The 20,323-nt window shown below is 36.4% G+C and overlaps 1 protein-coding gene across 1 annotated transcript in view; it reads right to left on the bottom strand.

Moving 5' to 3' along the window:
- Positions 1-20,323, bottom strand: part of LOC138138613 (uncharacterized) — a 151,061-nt gene extending 130,738 nt beyond the window's left edge. Inside the window, exon 1 of the mRNA XM_069058599.1 lies at positions 20,028-20,323. Within this exon, the coding sequence (XP_068914700.1) occupies positions 20,028-20,118 (91 nt within the window). The 5' untranslated portion in view covers positions 20,119-20,323. The remainder of the gene's footprint in view (positions 1-20,027) is intronic.

Here is a 20,323-nt window from a genome sequence, read left to right as displayed (position 1 = left end):
AATTTAAAAAAATGGACTGTACATATCAAAATAAACGACTTAAAGGAGAAAGAACAGTATACAGGGTGATTCTGAAATAAGTTTGGAAAAAAAATGTGGAGTATCCTGGACACAAAATAATTCTGCGTAACTGACTTTTGGAGGTGAAATCAAAAGGATGGAAATTACCCTATATCCTCGTATTTTCAATGCCTATGAATACGGAAAATTTGTCCGAATTTGTTCATTTAATTACATCAACTCCATAATAAAGTCGTAGCTGCAAGCACACTGCTTTGTAAATGTTTCTATGGAAATAATCGAGAGGAGTAAGGTTACGTTTGTGACTGACGGGCTCACTCAGCAGCGTACTAGCAATTTTGAGCAAATTTTCAATGACTTGTATCTCGAAAACAAAAAAACTTTTATAAGAAAATGACTTCTCATCATCACCAATTACCGGGTTTTTTTCCCAAACTTATTTCAGAATCACCCTGTATTATACACGTTTAATAATAGACATTGTATTACTTGTTCAATTAGAACCTCGAACCCACTCGTGCTACAGTAGACTCTCTTACTAAACTAGTGTAATAATAGGTATACAATTTTTGAAAAATATTAATTTCTCTAACTTGCAGAAACGTTGATAATTTTTTATTACTATTGTGGGTGTGTAAAAATGTTCTAGTCTAAACCTACTTTTGGTTTGCCAAAAACAATTTCATGTCTGATTTAGGAAGAGCCTCCGGTGTAGTAGAAAAGAATAATTTCTTTTATTTATAGCGTCGCCAAAAGTTTTTGTTTCGGGACTCAGCGATTCCGGTGAACCTATCCGGCCCGACTGACCATCCTATAAATTTTAATTTGCAAATACAGCAGCTGCGACACCACATAAAACACTGCGTGCTGGTAACACTGCAATAAGAATATATTGAAAGATTCGGCAGTAAACCGTCGATAAAATTTGTTGAAATGGCTCTCTCCACTCGCACCCCGTATTCTCATCATGTAAAGCAGTAATGCAAAATTTATGCGTATTTTATACCTACTTCTGTATAATTTAATTTTTTACGATGGTGTCACGCGTTCCGAAAGAAGGCCTCGCATCGGCGGTTGCGGTCCCTTTGACTCCGTCCCTCGCAAATTCAATTATTTCCTAAGACCTTAATCTTCTTTGAGAACAGGATATCCATTATTTATTAGCGCTGAGCCGGTCTTTACTCGTAAACAACGAGTTTACAGTTTCATTGGCCCGAGAATATGTGTCGAACGATAGTTTAATGGTTTCATCCACTTTATGTTGAGCATTTTTGCGATTTACAAGGCGGCGAACAACCCTCGGATGATTTAACGAGAACAAATACTCGACGGGGAGAAGTGGCCGGCGATGTTTTCGCTGGCGGAGTTCATTTTTAATAAATTCCGCGTCGGTGCCGCCGCCTCCGCGCCAGGGTAAATAGTTGCAGGCTGGAAAATTAACCGTCGCAACACCGAACCAAATAATCGTGAAGAAGACGCCGCTGGAGGAAATAAAGAGAATCCGGGAAAAAATTATAAAATAATATTTTTCCTTCTAGAAATTTGTTTGTTGAGAGGCGCCGGATGCGCAGCCATTTTAGACGGCCCAGAAACGATTTCTTTGTAGGGCGAATCAAACAGAAAAACAACGGAACTTTATAATTTTCCTTTTATTGTCTTCGGGATACTCGATTGAGTTTTAATGAGTTTTAATTTTTCGTTATTTATGTTGCAGCCAGTCCTGAATTGTTTTCAGACGGAGGAAACTTCCGGAAAAATCAAGGAAACACTCAAAGCATTTTCTTTTCCAGATAACGCAAATAAATAATGTAAATTATTTCTAGAGAAGTCCTAAATAAAATTAATCCGATTTTTTCAATTCGTAATTTTATTCAGTATCACAACCACTTAACACACCCTACGTGCTTTAATTTCCAAGGCAAGTTTTTCCAATTCGTTCTTTATTTCCTTTTGAACACAAACATATAGCAATTTATTATTAATATCTTTTTCACCTAGTTGCAACCTCGACTTCGTCTCGGTCTCAGCACAAAAAGACTCCCTTCTACCCTTAATGATATAATCTACTATTTTATTCACAAATCTTTCCCGACTTGACTTTTTGATTTCTAACAAATGTTTCAAATTTAATTGAGCGTTTATGTATTAATTGTTAAGGTAACTAGTCCATTTAGCATCTAACTTGTTAATTACAGAACAGTGTAATTACAATGCCACGACTAAAATTAATAATTGGATAGCTTCCTACATTGCTGACCGCAGGCAGCTTGCACAACTGCACAATTCACGTTCTAGCTTAATCGATGTTACTTTGGGGTCCCACAAAGAACAATATTGGTCCCTCTGTTATTTCCATTAATATATCTTGCCCCGTGCACTCTTCGTTCCTTTCCTGCAATTATCTGCCACAAAAACCCTCCGTCTCTTTCCAGCATACATCCGCCGTCACGGCATCTAGGCCACGCAGGATTGCATACGTTTTTAGTTGTTTCCATTTGGACTTTTTAATTGTTTAGTACAAGGCTGTTGCGAATGTAAATTTTTACACCGTTTGAATAATGCAAGGTAGAGCCGACTGCATTATTAAAATTTCATGGAATTCAGACACATTTAACATTAATTTCGTTCGGGACGGACGAGGGAAAGAGCGCGACCTGCAACCCTTGTAATTTAACTGCGAAAGTTAAAAGTCGATCACTTTGACGCATGTATTTTAGATGAGTGCGACCGGGAGGCCTCCTGTTTCCCGTCCTCTTCCGTAATAAAAATATACGGAGTCATATTTGTTCGAATTGGCGCAACCGAACGGTGGTAAAACTCTTTAGAGGTCATTTTATTCGCTTTTTATGTCTTTTAATTCCAGACGTCGGTTTATTGTTTGCTGATACCGGAATCAGAGCACCTGTTAATGGCGAGCGTCCAATTTGCTGTTCCATTGAATTTTTACGCCGCTTTTAACGAGTTTACTCACTTTTACAATTAATAATTCCGTAATAACACGAGTTTTCGGTCCTGCTGGTGAAATATTTTCCTGCCGGACACGGTTCCTTCGAAACGCCGGTCTGATTGATTTTCAGGTTGCTTTAAAACGCTGAGCGTTCGAATTTGTGCGAGTTTTCGTCAATTATCCGATTCCGAAAGGAGTGGATAATTGGCTTGCGCGAGGAATTTATCTTTCGAGGAAACTGCTAATAGGAAGTAACGCAATATTGAGATATTGACGCAGCGCCAGGACTCGCAAGGATGTTTGCGCTATGATGGATAATACACCGCCATCGAGTGCTTCCGAGATCATATGTTAGCAGGTTAGAATACGGTTTATTACAGGAGGTAATACATCTCATTGAACACAAAGTGTGGCAGGGTAAATGGCTTAGAAAGACGCCACGCCGAGAAAGAGCGGCTCACAATCGAGAAAATCACCATATTCAGGATATTGCTCCGCCAAACTAAACACCGACAAAATTAGTAAATTAATAATCTGCTTGGAATGAAAACACAATAAAAGGAACAAATTATAAACGTGTAAAAACCTAGAAGAAATATGTATTTCGCATTGCTGGGTACAACAGTCCAACAGATTATTTGTTTTTTATTTTAATTTTAACAATGAAAGGATTTTTGTGAAATTGTCAAAATGTATTTAAGATTTATTTAATCAATAGAGGTGTTCCAGAATGAACCAACACAATTTTAACCATGAGCTACTGGCTTCATGTAGAACTCGGAAAAATACTTAAAAAATCCTGTCAAAAAATAAAATGACATTTAATTTTTGAGGTACAATTTTTTTTACTTGCTTTTAGTCTTCTACGTTGTCCCACAACTTTGTAGGTAAAATTTCGGCACAATTTAAAAATACACCCTTGTATATTATTTTATAAAATGTACACAATTGCGGTTTCCTTGTTTTAAAGCATATTTCCTAGAGGTTACTTCGCAATAATATTTAAATATTTTTTCGAGTACTACATGAAGCCAGTAGCTCGTGGTTAAAATTATGCTGGTTCATTCTGGGACACCTGTATATATGTTTTTTAATGGATAATACAAGATAAAATAAAGGAGCTGGTCAAGGGGGAGAATTTGCCTAATGAATATATAAAAAGGAAAACGAGAGAGATATGTAGAGATCCCTCGGAATACAGCAGGATATAGGGAAATCCAGCAAAGATACAAAAAGATTTATATAGATCCTCGGAAGCTTCAAAGGAATCCTAGAAAGATATTTGGAAATCCAGGAAAGAAAGAGAGATTCGGGATGGAGAGGATACAGTAAAATCCGATAGAGATATTGGAAGATAAGAGAAGATACAGACGACTCATGACAGATACAGGTAGATCCAAGGAAGTGAAAGGAAATCTTAGAGAGATACACGTTAATTCGGGACGACAAGCAAGATCTGAGAAAGATACAGAGAGATTTGCGCGAGATACAGAGAGATCTGGGACAAGAGATCAATCAAAGATCCAGGAGAGACACTGGGAGATGAAACGGGGTCTAGAGAATATAAAGAGAGATTCATTAAGTTCATTACAGGTAGATCCAGGGAGATGAAAGGGAATCTCAGACACATCCAGGACATTACCAGGAAGGTAGATAGTTTTGAGAGATACAGGTAGATCCGTAAAAGGTAAAAGGGAATCCGGGCGACATACACAGATTCGTAAGCGATACTGAGATATCTGGGATTGGAGACCCGTGGGAGATGCAGGGAAGTACAGGAAGATCCCGAGAGAGGTATTCGGATATAAGAAATAGAGAGAGATACAGGTAGATTTGGAGAGGTTATGGAGGAAATCTAAGAGAGAAACATGAAGATCCAAGGGACTCATAGATGGGTCCGGGGAAGAAGGAGCTCGTAAAAAATATGGGGAGATCAAGGAGAGACACAGGGCGATTAATGAGAGAAACATATTAATCCGAAGAAAGCGAAGGGCAATCTGGGAAAGATACACTTAAATTCGAGGGAGGTACAGGGAAACCAGGAATAGGAGATCTATATGAATAATATACGAAATATCGAGAGATCTGACCATGACAGGGAGAATGCACAGGAAATACACAGAATTCGAAATGAGACACAGAGAGATCAAGGGAGGTTCAGGGGAGGCACAAAGAGGTTAATGAAATTAACAGTTGGATCGGGGGAGATGAAAGGGAATCTGAGAAATGTAAACGGAAATCTGTGAGACATACAGATAATTTCGGGAAAGATTCAAGATGATCCTAAGAAGATACAGGAGAATTTGGAACAGGAGATAAAGGGATATAAGGAAGAGACACGGATGTATTTGGAGGAGAAATAGAAAGATGTAGGAGAAATATAGGGAGATTCATGGGTGATGCAAGGAAATATCGAAATAGGGGGAGATTCATTGAGAAATATTCTACATAATCTTAGGTCCAGAAAACGTTTAACAAATTGTTAATTATACGAGTATTCCCCAGAATTCCTTTCTCAAGAACAATCTGTACTTTGACATTTTTGTTTCAAAGAAGAACAAAAAGAACAATTTGTTAAAATAAAAATACAAAATTATACTTTAGTTATCTTTAGTTACCAAGAACCTAGTTTGTAGTAACAGGATAAAAAAATCGCAATTTTATAATTTTTGCATTATCGTGCTCATTAGGTTAGAGTAAATTAATGAAATCGTCATTTCGATACATTTTAATTTAATTACTATAAGCACAAATAGCTGTTTTGAAACTACAAAGGAAATAATAATAATTTTGAATATTTGATTTTAACTTGCATCAAAGTCGGAAATCACTAGATTAGCTAATTTTTTATAATACAATTATGAATAATAATTAATGTTTTTATTGACCGATCCGTAATAAAATAATAATGAGTTATTTAATCTAATTTAAAAACACATTTTATTCCCCACACAATTTGTTTTCCACCGATTACCTACCTTGCACAATTTTTCTAAATTAATTTTCATTTAATAATGAATCCCTTTGACCGCATCGCTATTCCAACAAGCCCAAATTAATTTTTATTTAAAATACGAAACGCCAACAGATTCGCAGAAACCGTATGAAAACTGCAGATGCACCAGTGCTTTATGCGATTGCAGAATAAATTTTGAACCAGTGTTCCCAAGAAAATACAACGTTTACTTTATAACTTTCTACTTTACCCCAATAATGCAACTTGCAACACAACAGGAAATTTTACTGTGACAAAATTCCGCAAAGCGTAAAACGAATTAAATAAATCAATCTTAATCAAAATTGTCACACTCGAATGAAAATTCAGTACATTTAAAGCCAATTTACAGTTTACCATTTTCGACTTGTACGAATCAGAATCACTTGCTTTGAACATTGGTAATTAAACTTGAGAGGTACATTAATTGTGCTTCGGTTTTGCCTTGCCGTAAGCTCTTTTAATGACATCTTTACAAGCGCTTCCAATTTTGTTGCAACGAGCTTCGCACAAAAGAAATCCGAAATATGTTTCACTGCTCTTGAAAGAAGCCTTAAAATTTCATTAACCGTAAGTCGTAAATGGCCGTTTTATTAGACTCATGCAGGGCATCATAATAAAAATTCAATTCCTCTCTGAAAAAGTTCAAGAATCCGGACATAATTCTTTTCAAGCTTACACGCCTATATTTTCATGTCGCTGATGGAATTACACAAAAAGTGCTGAAATTGCTCACAAATGGAATTTCCACAAAACTATTTATCCCGCAAGTGGCGGAAAATCAAAATGAATCTTTGTTTTTTTTTTGCTTAACACGTTGTATTGATTTTCAAAAAAAGAATCTAGCATAGAGTATGGTTGTTCTTTCCTTGTCATAGTGTCTTTGACTATTTATTTCATCATGATTGAAAAATATTGATAAATTTAAAAATGGAGAACGAGCACTCAAGTTAGATTGGAAACTCGTTATAAGAACATAATTCTCTAAGGAGAATCCAATCATGAAATTGTGCAATTTGGCGTCACTTATTTACCAACTTTCCAAAAAGAAAACCGCTTTACGAACAAAGTTTTGATATATTCGGATCTATTTGTGATTTTCCCTTTCAACTTAAATTTGATTTTCATTGGAGACGAATATCTAGAGTGAAGTCCTTGCATAAAAACGTTCACTCTTATTCAGAACTTTTTAAATGTTCGATAAGACGACGGTGCTTCCGGGAGAATAGGAGGACATAAAATTGTTAAAAGGACATCGTTGTATTTAATGAATCCAAATTTATCAACAAACTCGTTATAATCGGAAATTTAAAAGTAAATAGGCAACGTGGTAAAATCAATATCTCAACCAGAGAACATTTGGTAGTGAGCTATTGTGATGAAGACGACTTTCAAATTCGTTAAAACATTTTACGCATTGAGATACGCTCAAAAAATATATTGCTGACTGACTCCTGACGCAGAGCACGTACGAGTAAAGAGCCACCCTATACACTATGGCAAGAAAAATCTTTTTCTCATTCTACTATTTCCTCCCACTATCCTTCCTATTCCTTTATCTCCCTCTTGGTTTCTGATAATCTCCTCTTACTCTGACTTCTCCATTATCCTGAAATTCCTTTTTCTATTGACAACTCTTTTTAACCACTCCGCCTTGATTTTTTATTCAAAACAATATTTTGAGACTTTTTTCAGATTAAGCAACCTGATTTCATTACTTGAAAGATATTTAAGCATGATTTTTTTATATGTGGGAAGTTAACACGCACGAGCGCACCAAATATTTTAATTCCACTCGTATTAAACCGTTTAAAATCCAGTTGCGAATGCGTTGTAGGATGTCAGAGTTAGGGGCCGTTGCCTTTAGATCTATTGTACGAGCGCGCACCATCCTGTTTGTCAAAAGGGCAATAAATCTCTGGCGTCGCTGCCTCCGCTCCGAGCTTCCAAGATAAATAACGCTAATGAAAAGAACAAAACCATAATTCGAAATAATCTCTTGGCGGTGTTTTGTGCGTGCGTCTCGCCCCATTAGACTTATAAAAGGAATCCCCGGTCGTACATCACCCGTCCGGTCCCTGTTTAAAACGGGTCGCGATGAAAAATCCCCGATTTTTATGTGCCATTAATTCGGCCACGCATATCGTGGCGATGGCATCTGATTCCTTCTTCCGTGGGCAAAAACTCATTTTCGGCTTATTTATTTGCGCGCGCCGCAGCCGAATAGAAATATCCGCATTCCGGACGCGGAGCGCTTTATGGGGGACAGGTTTTAACCTGAATCTACATCTCCGGTGCCGGCGGCCGCCGCCATTCGCCCCTTCTCCCGTTACCTAGCACATAAAACCACCCCTGGGGACGCCGCCGACGTCCTCCGACGCCTCGCACACGTCGCACGCGAACTGAGTAATGAGGATCGCGAATCTTGACGCAGTGATCGTCTCAGGGTGTTTTAATTTAACGTTTAGGGGTAATTTCCAGAAATTGCCTGCGTGTTTTCTGATCCTGAATCTGGAGAGGGGATGGGGGTTGGACGATGAGGGCGCAATGCAGCAGGGAATTAGCCCGGTTATGACTTATCGCCAGCTGGATGGTACAGGTGTTGATAAAAGGAAAGTAGCTTAGCAAACGAGAATCTATTCTCGGTTATTAACAACATCCCGGAGTACTTTAATAATTAAATTATCTGAAAACAGAATAATTAAAAAATGGCAATACAGTATGGCGGATCACGCAGAGCACACAACAACCACCTCGTGTTCATATATTTAATTTTCAAATTCACATTTCTACGTCTTTTTTAATTTTTATTTAATAATATTTCCATTCCTACAAGGTTTAGTAAGGTTATGTCTAGCTGTCACATATTTTGACACAACATCAGAGTTTTTCACTTGGCTAAAATGTATGATATCATATGAAGCATCTACGGCCTAGATTTAGATTATTTTTTTCCAGAGGGCTCTGTTATTTAATATGAATAAATACTGCAAACGTAGACATCTCGTTAAAGAATCTACAATGGAGGCGGGTCCCACCTCAGGACACAAAAAATTTAAGTGACTATATTTCCTGTAGAAAATAAGCCAGAACTGAAAAATAATGTTGTCCCAGCTTTGCGGCTATCTTCCCGAACGTATTTTCCTTTAAATCGTGGTCCCCAAACGCGGTCCTAAACAGCTTTATAAAATAACTATGGCACTCCCGCTTTCTCTTTCTTCCCGATATCGAATTAAAGAGAGAGAAGTCGGCAATGTTCAAACCGAGAGAATTTACGCAACTTCTTCGGCCGGTCTCCATTGTTTCATCAACTCATCAAAGTTTAGAGCAGCTCATTGAAAGCGATTCTTTCATATCGTCTGCAAAATGACAGTTAATGAAGATTCAGAAAATGGCTCCAGATTGTGGGACAATTCTCGAGTCAACCAGGCGATTAAGTTGTTTTCGCGTCCACTTAAAACTTTTTACGCGGTTTCATTTTTTCATATTTTTTTCTTTACAAAACTTAGATTTTGCCATCTTGGCAAAAATAAAGACAGAAAACAAAATAACGATATTTCATGTTTTTATAAACAATAGTTATTTGTACATCAAGGCCGCGAAATCTTTCTTTAACGTACGGAGAGAAAATTTGTCGCGGAGGCCGCTTGCGGGCGAGGCAAGATGTTAAAAGGCCAAGGTGTACATAAAAGTTTTTTTGGCCTCCTTGCATGTAAATGTCAAATTAACATTCAGATGACATCTCCGGAAACATCATATTTACAGTCACCTAGATTTTTACCATCCGCCGTGCGTAAAAATTGCCCAAATTGTCTACTCTTCAGATACGTTTATAAATTAAAATCTCTTTATACAACGAATATATACCTATTGAAACTCCAGATACGTAACATTTTTATTGTTGAACGGTAAAAGATGATATGATTTTGTGAAAATACACAAAATATTCCAAAATGGGGTCTCGGTTAAACTTTCAAAATAATTTATTCATTTGGTAGAACACAAACTTTGTTGCACCGCTCTGGCGTAATTACTACATTTAGATTTCAGAAAACTATATTTATCTGAAGGCTTTGAAATAAAAATGAAACTTCTTACGTATTCACTGGAAGCCCTGAGCAATATTGTATCTTCGGTGAATATTTTATGCTTAAGTGGATCAATAAGCATCGAATTCTTAAATAGGAAGGTCATTACTGGAAGTTCTTGTATTCGCATCATTAAAGGAGCTCTAAGTAGCATCTAAGCTTCAGCCAGGAAATGTAATTAGTGATGTAAATGGTTACCATGGCAACAAATACAAGACTTCAGGTGTGCATCTAACATTAAAATATCTAAAGAGGAAATAGACGTAGGGTAATGAACAAGGACTATTCCTGCTTAAAAGATTCATACGGGAGTAGTTAGTGAACATTTTAGCATTGTGACGTATCCTTTAGAAAGTTGAAAAGCTTTTTCCTTTTGTTTCTTCCTCTGCATTGCATTTCTGTTACAAATTCAAACGCTTTATTTGATTAACAATAATCCTGTTTCGTAATAAAAATACTTCATAAAGAAATGATGCGATCAGAAGGACTTTCTTTTCCGATGAAGGTCATATAGGGTGGCTTTTTGGTGCTCTGCGTCCAGATCAAGCACACTTGATTTAATAAAATAAAGATTTTTAAATTTTCATAAATATCAGAAAATGGTGGATGCGCCGGGTTTTCTTAAATATATTTTTTAAATATTTTATTAGCGTACTCTATACAATAAGTAGAGTCCAATTTTTACCCTTTTGCGATGACGTCATTATCTAGTAACTTCACGTATGTTTGAGCTAGAATCAGAAACAAAATTGAATTGATCATAAATAACTGTTATGTTTCAAATTTGTTGACAATTGCTTCGAAAGGTTATGTTTTTAATAATGTAATAAGTGAAAGAAATTAAAAATTGTCAAAATGACAGGAGCATAAAATAACCACAAAGTAACCAACAATAAATAAACGTGCCGTTTTTTTTTTGTTTTTTTCTGTTTCTGTCGTTTCAGTAGAGAGAAAGCGAGGAAGGAAATCGTGACGTCACCTCAAAAGGGTAAAAATTGGACTATAGGTACATATAAATATGTAAAAAACAAAACGAACCAGACAACTAGATAATAAAACTCGTTGAATATTTCCTTGGGTTCCTCTATTTGACACAATACCAAACACCGAATGAATTTATTGTTGGGTTTGGTAATTTGGTAGTAATGACAATGTTTTCCTTTGTTTAACGTAATACCACGGCAAACAAAATTATGGTGAACGAGTAGCAAATTATGTGACATTTGTGTAAAATCGATGAGGCGTTATTAGCCCCCTTCGCCTATTGTTCTAAAATAAATAAATAAAGTCATTACCAGCGCCAATCTTAGTAATGTCGTTCAGAAATCGCTTTTACTTCTGTTTGTGGTTTCTATCTTCATTACGATCTGATGCATGAATAACGCCCCGACTGGGTCCTCGCGATCATTAACCACCCCCGATAAACAAATTGTATGGAAACTTATCGTTATTAAATATTGACCATCAATAACCCTAAAACGTGATGTGTTGTGGATCGGGCACAACAGGGTAATTTACGAAATAAATGACATATTCGTTGATGATTTATTATTGCAGATAATTTATCACCGAACGACATTTTTTTCGGAGATCCTATTTTATAAATTGCTTTTATTTAACAGATTGATCGCTACAAACGTTCACGATAAATTATTTGTTTTGGCCGAAGAATTAATCACTATTAGGGGGATTAAACTGGGGTGACAAATCTCGAAATGTCTACATTTAGATTTTTCAATTCGCCAGAATCAAAACCGAATCAGACAAGAGATTCAATTAGGAGAGCCAGTGGCGTTCGTGCGTTGATAAAATCGATCTGAAATTGCCACTTCAGTGCGTATGCGTGCCAGAGCGGTTGAATAATAGAAACTGCTATCTTTCCCCCTTTTAATTTCCTATACACAGTCGTCGACAAGTTTTCCATAATCAGTTTTGGATCGACAAATTCGGGATTTTTACTGGGAGCGACCGGGAGCAACTCTGGAACGGTATCCATGGAGATCAATTAGTAACATTCAGATTAGAACTCTCAGCCCTGGAGATTTTCATAATTGGGTTAAATTCGTAATTGTTGTTATTTATAAGAGTCGTTTTCTTGAATTTAATTTGGAAGCGGACGGAACGAAGTGGCAAAGCGAGTCTAATGAACGAGTGAGTAGATTTATAAAATATGGCCGACGTTGTGAAAATGTGACTGCTGAGATATTTAAATGACGATTTAAGTAGGAAATAGAAAGATAAAATTTAGAAACGTTTATTTTCACATTTTCTAAATGCAAATCGTCAATTGTTGTGCTTTTTTAAAGGGTAGATTAATTGGAGCATGTTGACAGCTAACCTAAAATTTAGAGCCAAAAAATCTTTCTTTTTTTTTTCTTTCTTTGCAATGTTTTACATTAAAAATAGAATAACTTAACGATTCCTATTCTCGAGGCAAATTTCTAAGGGCATCCTTTGCTAAAAACGAAAACAAACATGTTCAATTATGTCCCGATTAAACATAAACAAATGTCATTCGTGTCAAACGGCGGGAAATTTAAAATTTACATTTACTCAGCCCAGGATTTTATTTGAACGTGCGATGTATCAATGAGCTAACCTGACATTCTCGCAATTTATCAAACAATAAAACTTTTTTTTCTATTTTGCGTTCATAACAGAGCTGTTACAATACCAAAAACAGTATCGTAACAGCTGAAAGTGGTTCTATAATAGCGACAGTACAATTTTAGGGTTATCATGTTGGTATTGCCAGACTCCTCTAGACTTTAGAGCATTCTGGCAGCGTCAACCAATACGCGCGAATATCCCAAAGTCGACAAGTGTTTTTGCCAACCATCATAAAATTCTAAAATTCTTACTTTTGATTTAAAACCGGCTCAAAAGGTGCTAAATAGAAAAAATAGCATGTTACACTCGTTTCACTAGACATTTTGTCGAACTCGTTCCTTTAGAGCACTCCTTTTGCTGCGCTCGTCGTGCCCTAAACCCTCTCATTGGACTGTCTTGTGCAACTTGTATAACAATACATTATTTTAAAATACCGATTCAATAATTCTCACCAAAAAGTAAAACGACATAATAATAATTATTCCAATTTGGAATTAGAGTTGTGTTCAACAGACCAAGTGCAAATTAATTTAAGACTGTCGTTAATGCATTGCATTGTTTTCTGATAAGATAATGCTACAGCCGGCTCGCAAGTTCGTGTCGTCAGCATAAGCTTGCAACTTAACCGATTCTAGAATATTCGAGGTGCATACAATACACAATAAATCGCTAAGATCTTAGATTTAAGGTTGTCGTTACAACATTCTGATAGTGCTGCTACGTCCAACATGATGGGGCAACGTCTCATACACATTATCAGAGAGAGAATTTTAGAAAATGTTTTGTGGTAGCAAGTACGTCGCTTTCGACAATTCCTTTAATCCCTGGATTCAGCAAACATTGATTTTCTATTCAAAATGTTCCTAACTGCAAAATTAGTTTGGAATTCGACATGTATGCAATCAGCCTTGCGAATATGCTACAAGTTGCTACTTATTTCTCTACACAGAACTACTGTGTGAGCAAAAACTTTGCATTTGAAAGGCGTCGTCTAAAATCTTACAAGCTGTTCGAAGTGATAATTTCATTCTCCATTGCATCAAGCAGAAACATGTCTAGTAAGTTCGTGCTAAAATTCTAGACACGAACAGTAAATTATTTTCATAACATTTAATTTAATAACTAAGTGCATTTGCAGAAAAATGCATTCAACTCTTTCTTCAATTCTTTTTTCGACTGTAATTACTAATTACTCAAGAGTTTTTTTAATAAGGTATTTTTTTTCAACGAAAGCTTGTGTATAAATTTGACCAGAAACTGTCAAACATTGTCAGCTGACATTTCTGCAAGGAACGTTTTCTGTGCAAAAGATTAAAGGAGATACAATAAAATTTAGGAAAGATACAGAGAAATCCAGAGAAGATACGAAAAAGATGCAGGGGATTTCAAGAGACTAATGGGAGATACAGGAACATCCGGGAGTAATAGAGGGAAATCCAGGGAAATCTAGGACGATTAGGTGAGTCTCAGGAACGTATTCTTTTGTTTTGGAAATGTTTTGGTGATTAATCTATCGATACAAGAAGAATTGTTTAGATACTACTAAGTTAGACAAAATGGTCCAACACATTCTAAAAAAATTCTTGGGAATTCAACATTTTAACGAAGCAGTTCTCTGTGAAATCCCAGTGGTTGTGTAATCTGCAGATACAATCCCGCATATTTTCTTATGGAGGATCGTTCAGCAATTCAAGGTCGTTTGGCTGATTGCACGTTTCTAGAAATTGATGGAGACGTTTTCAGTTCCCAGTTTCAAAGTTTGCAAAGCAATTGTCGCTTTGCAAACGGTTTAAACCCGTTTAAATGATATATGAATGGTATTTTCTCTCGTTTTGAAAATTGTTTTTTTTTGTAGCCTTTCCCCTTTCGCCACTCCTGGCCTATCAGGTACCTTGCGGTCGGCTTGTTTTTCCTCTCTTTTTCCTTAGGTGGTGCGGCGGGGCTCCGGCCACCCTCTCTTCTCCTTTCTCCTTTTCTGGACAACACAACACGAATACAGCACAACATCCATGGGAGACCCATCCGGCCGGGATTTGAACCCTTGGAAAAAATCCTCCCCCTTCGGTGAGATTCGAACCCACTAGCGCCGGGACCGCGACCTCGGAGCACTGTCTCCGACAGCCATGCGGCCACCGAGCTACCTTTATAAGTTTATTATTTTTTATACCTTTTGAAAATATTGTAGGGACTCAATTAGAATAAAAACAATATTTCAGATTTGATAATATGTAGTCATTTAGTTATTTACAGTAAGAGTGAGGAAGGCAAAGCTTTCGTTCACGCGAATTGCGATGCAATTCAAGTGAACGAAAGCGCCCTTACTCTCGAGTGCTGTTTTTGGTTTTGTTCAATACCTCCTTAGAAAGTAAGTCTGTAACTTTGTATTCAAAATTTTAAATAAAAATAAATCACATTTTTGGACGGATTTGTTGCTATGGAAAAAAATAAAATACAAAATAAACAAATTTCTGTAATGGATAATAGATAATGAAGACTTATACTCGTATGTTCCTGATCGTGTTCTGAAAGAGAGAAGTGCCGCGAGGAAGCAAATGTTGCCTACAAAATCAAAATTACGTTATAGTAGGAAAGTGAATGACAACCAGTGAGTGAAGCTCAGTGAGCGAAAGTGAAATGAACGAAAGAGAAACCGTCACCCACCGATAACTATGGATATAGACTCACTTTCTAGGGAGGTATCAACTGAAAAAATGATACATAAGCATACATTTCAAAATAAAAAGAGCAAGAACTTTTTTTATTAGATGATTTCCTGATTTTAGATTTTAGAACAGTGGTTGAGTTGTTGAAAAAATAAAAAAAATTATCTTACAATATTCATTTATTTATTTATTTGTTCAAACAAATAGTATTGTACCCATTGTTGCATCGCTCTCAAAAAGGAATGCAAGTTTTATCAATGTGAAGCTGACAAAAATGCCCCTTTTCTTCCCTGCTTATCATACAGGAATAAAATTATCTAGTACAATAGTTTTGCGCTTCAAACAAAACAGATAGAGCATCAATTACGCACTAGTGAGCTCTTGTGCAACCAAAAATCAATTCTATAATTGCCGTAATTGTCGTTACACTTGTAACTCAATACAGTCCTAAATATAGACCGCCACCGATGACTCTATCATCGACATGCAACATTGATTACAAGTTTCGTGTTCCACTCTGAGCCCGTATTGTCCACGTTTTTGCTCATGTGATTCTCATCCAGTCGCGTAATCTTCTCATAAAACTGGACAAGCGGGAGCCATATTCTTCGTGCATTATCTAACTTTCACTCACGACATTAGTTTACATTACCTTATTGACCGCTTCGACCCAAATTCCCAGCATGACCTGTTACAACTTCGGAAGCACAAAAATTCGAACCTGTTGTTTATATTTTGGAAAAAATACGCGACGACGTGTCACTCTTGTTAATTCATGAAAATGTATTCAAGATGGCGGACGAATTAATTTATTATATCCACGAGCCTCAACACAAATTCGGTCTCAAAAAAAAAAATAAGATTAAAATAATTTTATTCAAGTGGCTGATTTATAGCAAGTTGTACTGCGACAACGGGAGGGTTTCTTGGCCTTGACACAAACGTCGTACAATTTGTTGAGTTTAAGTTTTAAATTGCAAATCTACAAATTCAAGTCATTAACATAAATTCCGAAGTTCACATGAAAAAATATTTTTTTTTGTATTTTTTATTTATTTTCTTTGTATGTAATTTACTAAGCGGCGTGCGAAGCTCAACAGAAAACCTAATCGATTGTTGGCATTGATGGTTAAATAAATTAATCGGTTTGTCATTATTTTAACAATGGTAATATCGAAGCTTCTGTTATTCGGTTATCTTGGTGTATCACCCCAAATATGTATAAATAATTAACACGTGCTTTAGAAATGTGGTAGGCGGAAACAGGGAGAGAACAAGCAACAATGAAACGTATTAGCACATTTAATTTAAAATTTCGCATTTATTTCGTGATGACTACAACGTCACCTTTTGTGATTTTCCACATTATTTCTGAAAAAACATTTATAAAACACCCTCCCCCGTTTAATACTCATGTTTTGTACATAAGAGCAAAGCTACCGTTAAACGTTTCGCTTTTACACGCAATTGAAGTGTTGTTTACAACATATTAAATAAGTCAGTATCAGGAAAATACGTTGCCACTTTACACAACGCCACCATTTCCGTTTGATTTTCATCGCCATGTTTACAAATAGAATGCTAGATTTACCGATCTCGTGAACAGGTTTAAATTTTGATAGTCGATTTTAATTAATATCGGATAATTGGCGATTTGCCAGCACGGCCGAAACAATGTGAAAAACTGAAGGAAAATTGTGATTGGCTCATGGCGGGGTCGAAATTTAATTGGCTGGTCACGTGTCTCCAATTATAATTAATTTCGATGGAAATGCAATCAACGAACAGTGTTAATTAATGTTTTTCACGTGGCTGTGGGGGTGGTTTTAAAAATAATTTTTGTTGTTTTGAAGAAGAAATGACCATGACACCCCTATCAATTTGGACTATATTTTTTTTATTTCTTAAAATGACACATCGCTAGAATTTTGTTGTGAGTTAAATTTTCAGAAGCACAACAACAAAACAAGCAAAGATAAAAACTAATTCAATGGAATTTGAAATTATTGTATTTCGAGAAGTCTTGAATAAAATTCAACAATAAGAATGTAGAATTTGTTTAATAATGTAATTATTTATTACTGTCATATGAGTACCCAAAAGCTATAGGTACTCTGTTCACTTGAGTAATAACGGGCCTTCAAATAAATTTATATTTAGAGCAACCTATGGAAATTCAATTGTTTGCAACATTTTTCCAGCGTAAAAAATGACACAAGAAACGCCTGACATTTTAACGAAATAAAATTAGGTTAGAAAATATTTTTAATTTTTGTAGTGCATTCTCCCTATTCTCCCTTCACGGAATATGACAATATGAAATTGTGAAAAAGCTTACTATGCAACTCCGGAGAATAATTGGTTACCCACAAAAATTACTTTACAATGTTAAAAGAATTAGAATGTCTCCTACGCCTACTCTAAATATATATTTAATTGAAGGCCCCATATATTGCGCGTTCTAATGAAATACTGGGCTGAGTAGGCGTTGGAAAAATTAACGCGTTTAGAACAGTGTAAAGTTTGTATTTCCCACCGTTTGACAAGAATGACATTTGTTTATGTTTAATCAGGACATAATTGAACATGTTTCTTTTCAGCAAAGGGTGCCCTTAGATATTTGCTTCGAGAATAGGAATCGTTATTATTCTATTTTTAATGTAAAACATTGCAAAGAAAGAAAAAAGAAAGATTTTTTGGCTCTAAATTTTAGGTTAGCTGTGAACATGCTCCAATTAATCTAGGCTTTAAAAAAGTACAACAATTGACCGTTTCCAACGCCTTCCCAGCCCAGGATTTCATTTGAACGCGCGATAGTAAGCTTCGCCTCTCGTTGCTTGTCAGTGACGTAATATACTGTATTCTAAAAATCAAAATTAATAAAAATGTGGGAGTGACTAACTGGATGATCATTTAATTATTTTGAGATTGTGTTCTTTTCATTAATTAAAATCAAATCAAATAGCGTAGTGAGATTAACTTGCCATTGGCACCCAATGTTTCACTGCGGCAGAGTTTTGTCTCTGTCCTTTGTCTTTGCGTCTCTGTTTAGTCTTATCCAATACCGAGCCAGCAGGTAAAAATCACGTGCTCACTCATGTTATGAGGCTTGCGACACATTCAACTACAGCGCCAACGCCTACTGCGATGGGACAATCATTTATAATGACCTTGTATTTATATTTGTTGTGACTATACTAAATTAACTGTTATCCTCTTACAATCTAGAACTAAACACGCAATTTTTTGTTAACTCATGTGATTTCTTCCATCCTTGAATTTTACTTCTCTATTCATATCGATCAACTAGATCTTTTCGTTATTAATATCATTCAGCAAAAATTCTGGTCGAAAAGTTTCTAATTCAAGCTTGTCTACTATTTTATTCAACTATGTAGTTCTTTCTAGTTTATTACGTGTGTCATATTTTTTCTTTTATTACATTATTCAACCTCACAATTTAGTTGAAGCTTGTGGAAAATGATTTATCAACCAAAATAAAATCTCAGAGCTTTACAAATTTAAAAATAATAAACTAACATTTATTTTATCTCCCTATCTCTTCACTCTAGTCAAACTAATTCAACTGTCCTCGCAACATTTTTAATCTTACCGCAATCAGCGCTGGCTGCGCTTGTGGGTGTAAACTTCCCACTTATTAAAAAAGGAGTTCTGTATGCATATGCTGCGTAAATAACTACTATAAATTAACAAATCATAAATATCTATTTATCTTTATCTTGATCTGACAATATAATACCGTCAATTTAAGGTTTTCAGCTGTTTTTACTACAAAAGGTACTGAGAAAATGTATTAAAAAGGAGATTTAAAAAAATAATCGACCAGTTAGTGCCTCTTGTATTTTGCAGTTCAACGAGTGAAATCATTTGAAGCTTGCAAAAAGGTGAATTTATCAAACAAATTGAAAGAGGCCAAAATGTAAACTAGAAGGACTCAACCGTGATTGCAATATTTTTGAGCGTAGAGCAAATACGAAATTTTTATCCAAACTGAAAAGAATCGTGAGTGAAATAATGACGAAAAGATATTAGATTAGTTAAATATTTTCCTAAGAAAGTCAAAGTCGAATTGGAAGAATTTTAAATGGAGTTCGTGTAGAGTGCAATGAATAGCAGATAAGTAAAATAATTTAGTCATAGGCGCAACCGGATGCCCTAATTTAAATTCACGCTACCCGCTTTAATGGAGACATGTAGTAGCTCCACAGTCGGCCAAGTTTCCACATTTACTATTCAATTAGGATCGAATTTGAGGTAATAATCCGGGATCCGGAGCGAATTTTTGCGTCCCTCGAAACCTAAACAAGAAGAAGCGTTAATCGCTCGCGATTTCCTCGAATAAATTATGACGTGGTGAAAGAGAAGTTCGCCTGAGCGCGGAGCTTTCGATTGTGCCCGGATTATTGCTTCAGTCTTAATTCGCTCTATTAAACGCGTTGGCTTCAGGTGTTCGCATTATGCGTCTTAATCGAATGGGAATGAAAAGGGCAAGGTCGCGTCGAGACGAACTTCTCCGCAATATAATTATCAATCAGACTTAATCTGTGGGAGCCATTGTTCCACCCCCGGCAGACGTTATTAATATAGTTATGGTTCCTCCCGAAAGCACCCATTAACATACGCTATCTCCCGAGCGCAGGCCGCGAGCGTGCCACCCCCGAGGGCCCAACCCCCAGACTCACTTCTTTTGATCGGTGACGGACTGGAGTAGCCGTGTCCGATGAAGACGCTGGCGGCCAGCAAGACGAGATAGAGCACTTCCCTCCCGGCCATTTTGCTCGTCAACAACCACCAATCATCATAAGCACATAACTCACAGCGAAGCTGCCGCAGTGCAAAAGCTCACTCACACGAATTACATCATCGACGCACTATCTATCGCAGGCGGCGAGCTTTCGACACCATCGCTCAGGTTGAAGCTCCGCAACGCGCTCACGGTTCGAAGGACCCGACGCACACTTGCCGAGTAGGCCGTGGA

This window comes from Tenebrio molitor, chromosome 9 (assembly GCF_963966145.1).
Source record: "Tenebrio molitor chromosome 9, icTenMoli1.1, whole genome shotgun sequence".
NCBI lineage: Eukaryota > Metazoa > Arthropoda > Insecta > Coleoptera > Tenebrionidae > Tenebrio > Tenebrio molitor.
This window is presented reverse-complemented; position numbering and strand designations above follow the sequence as displayed.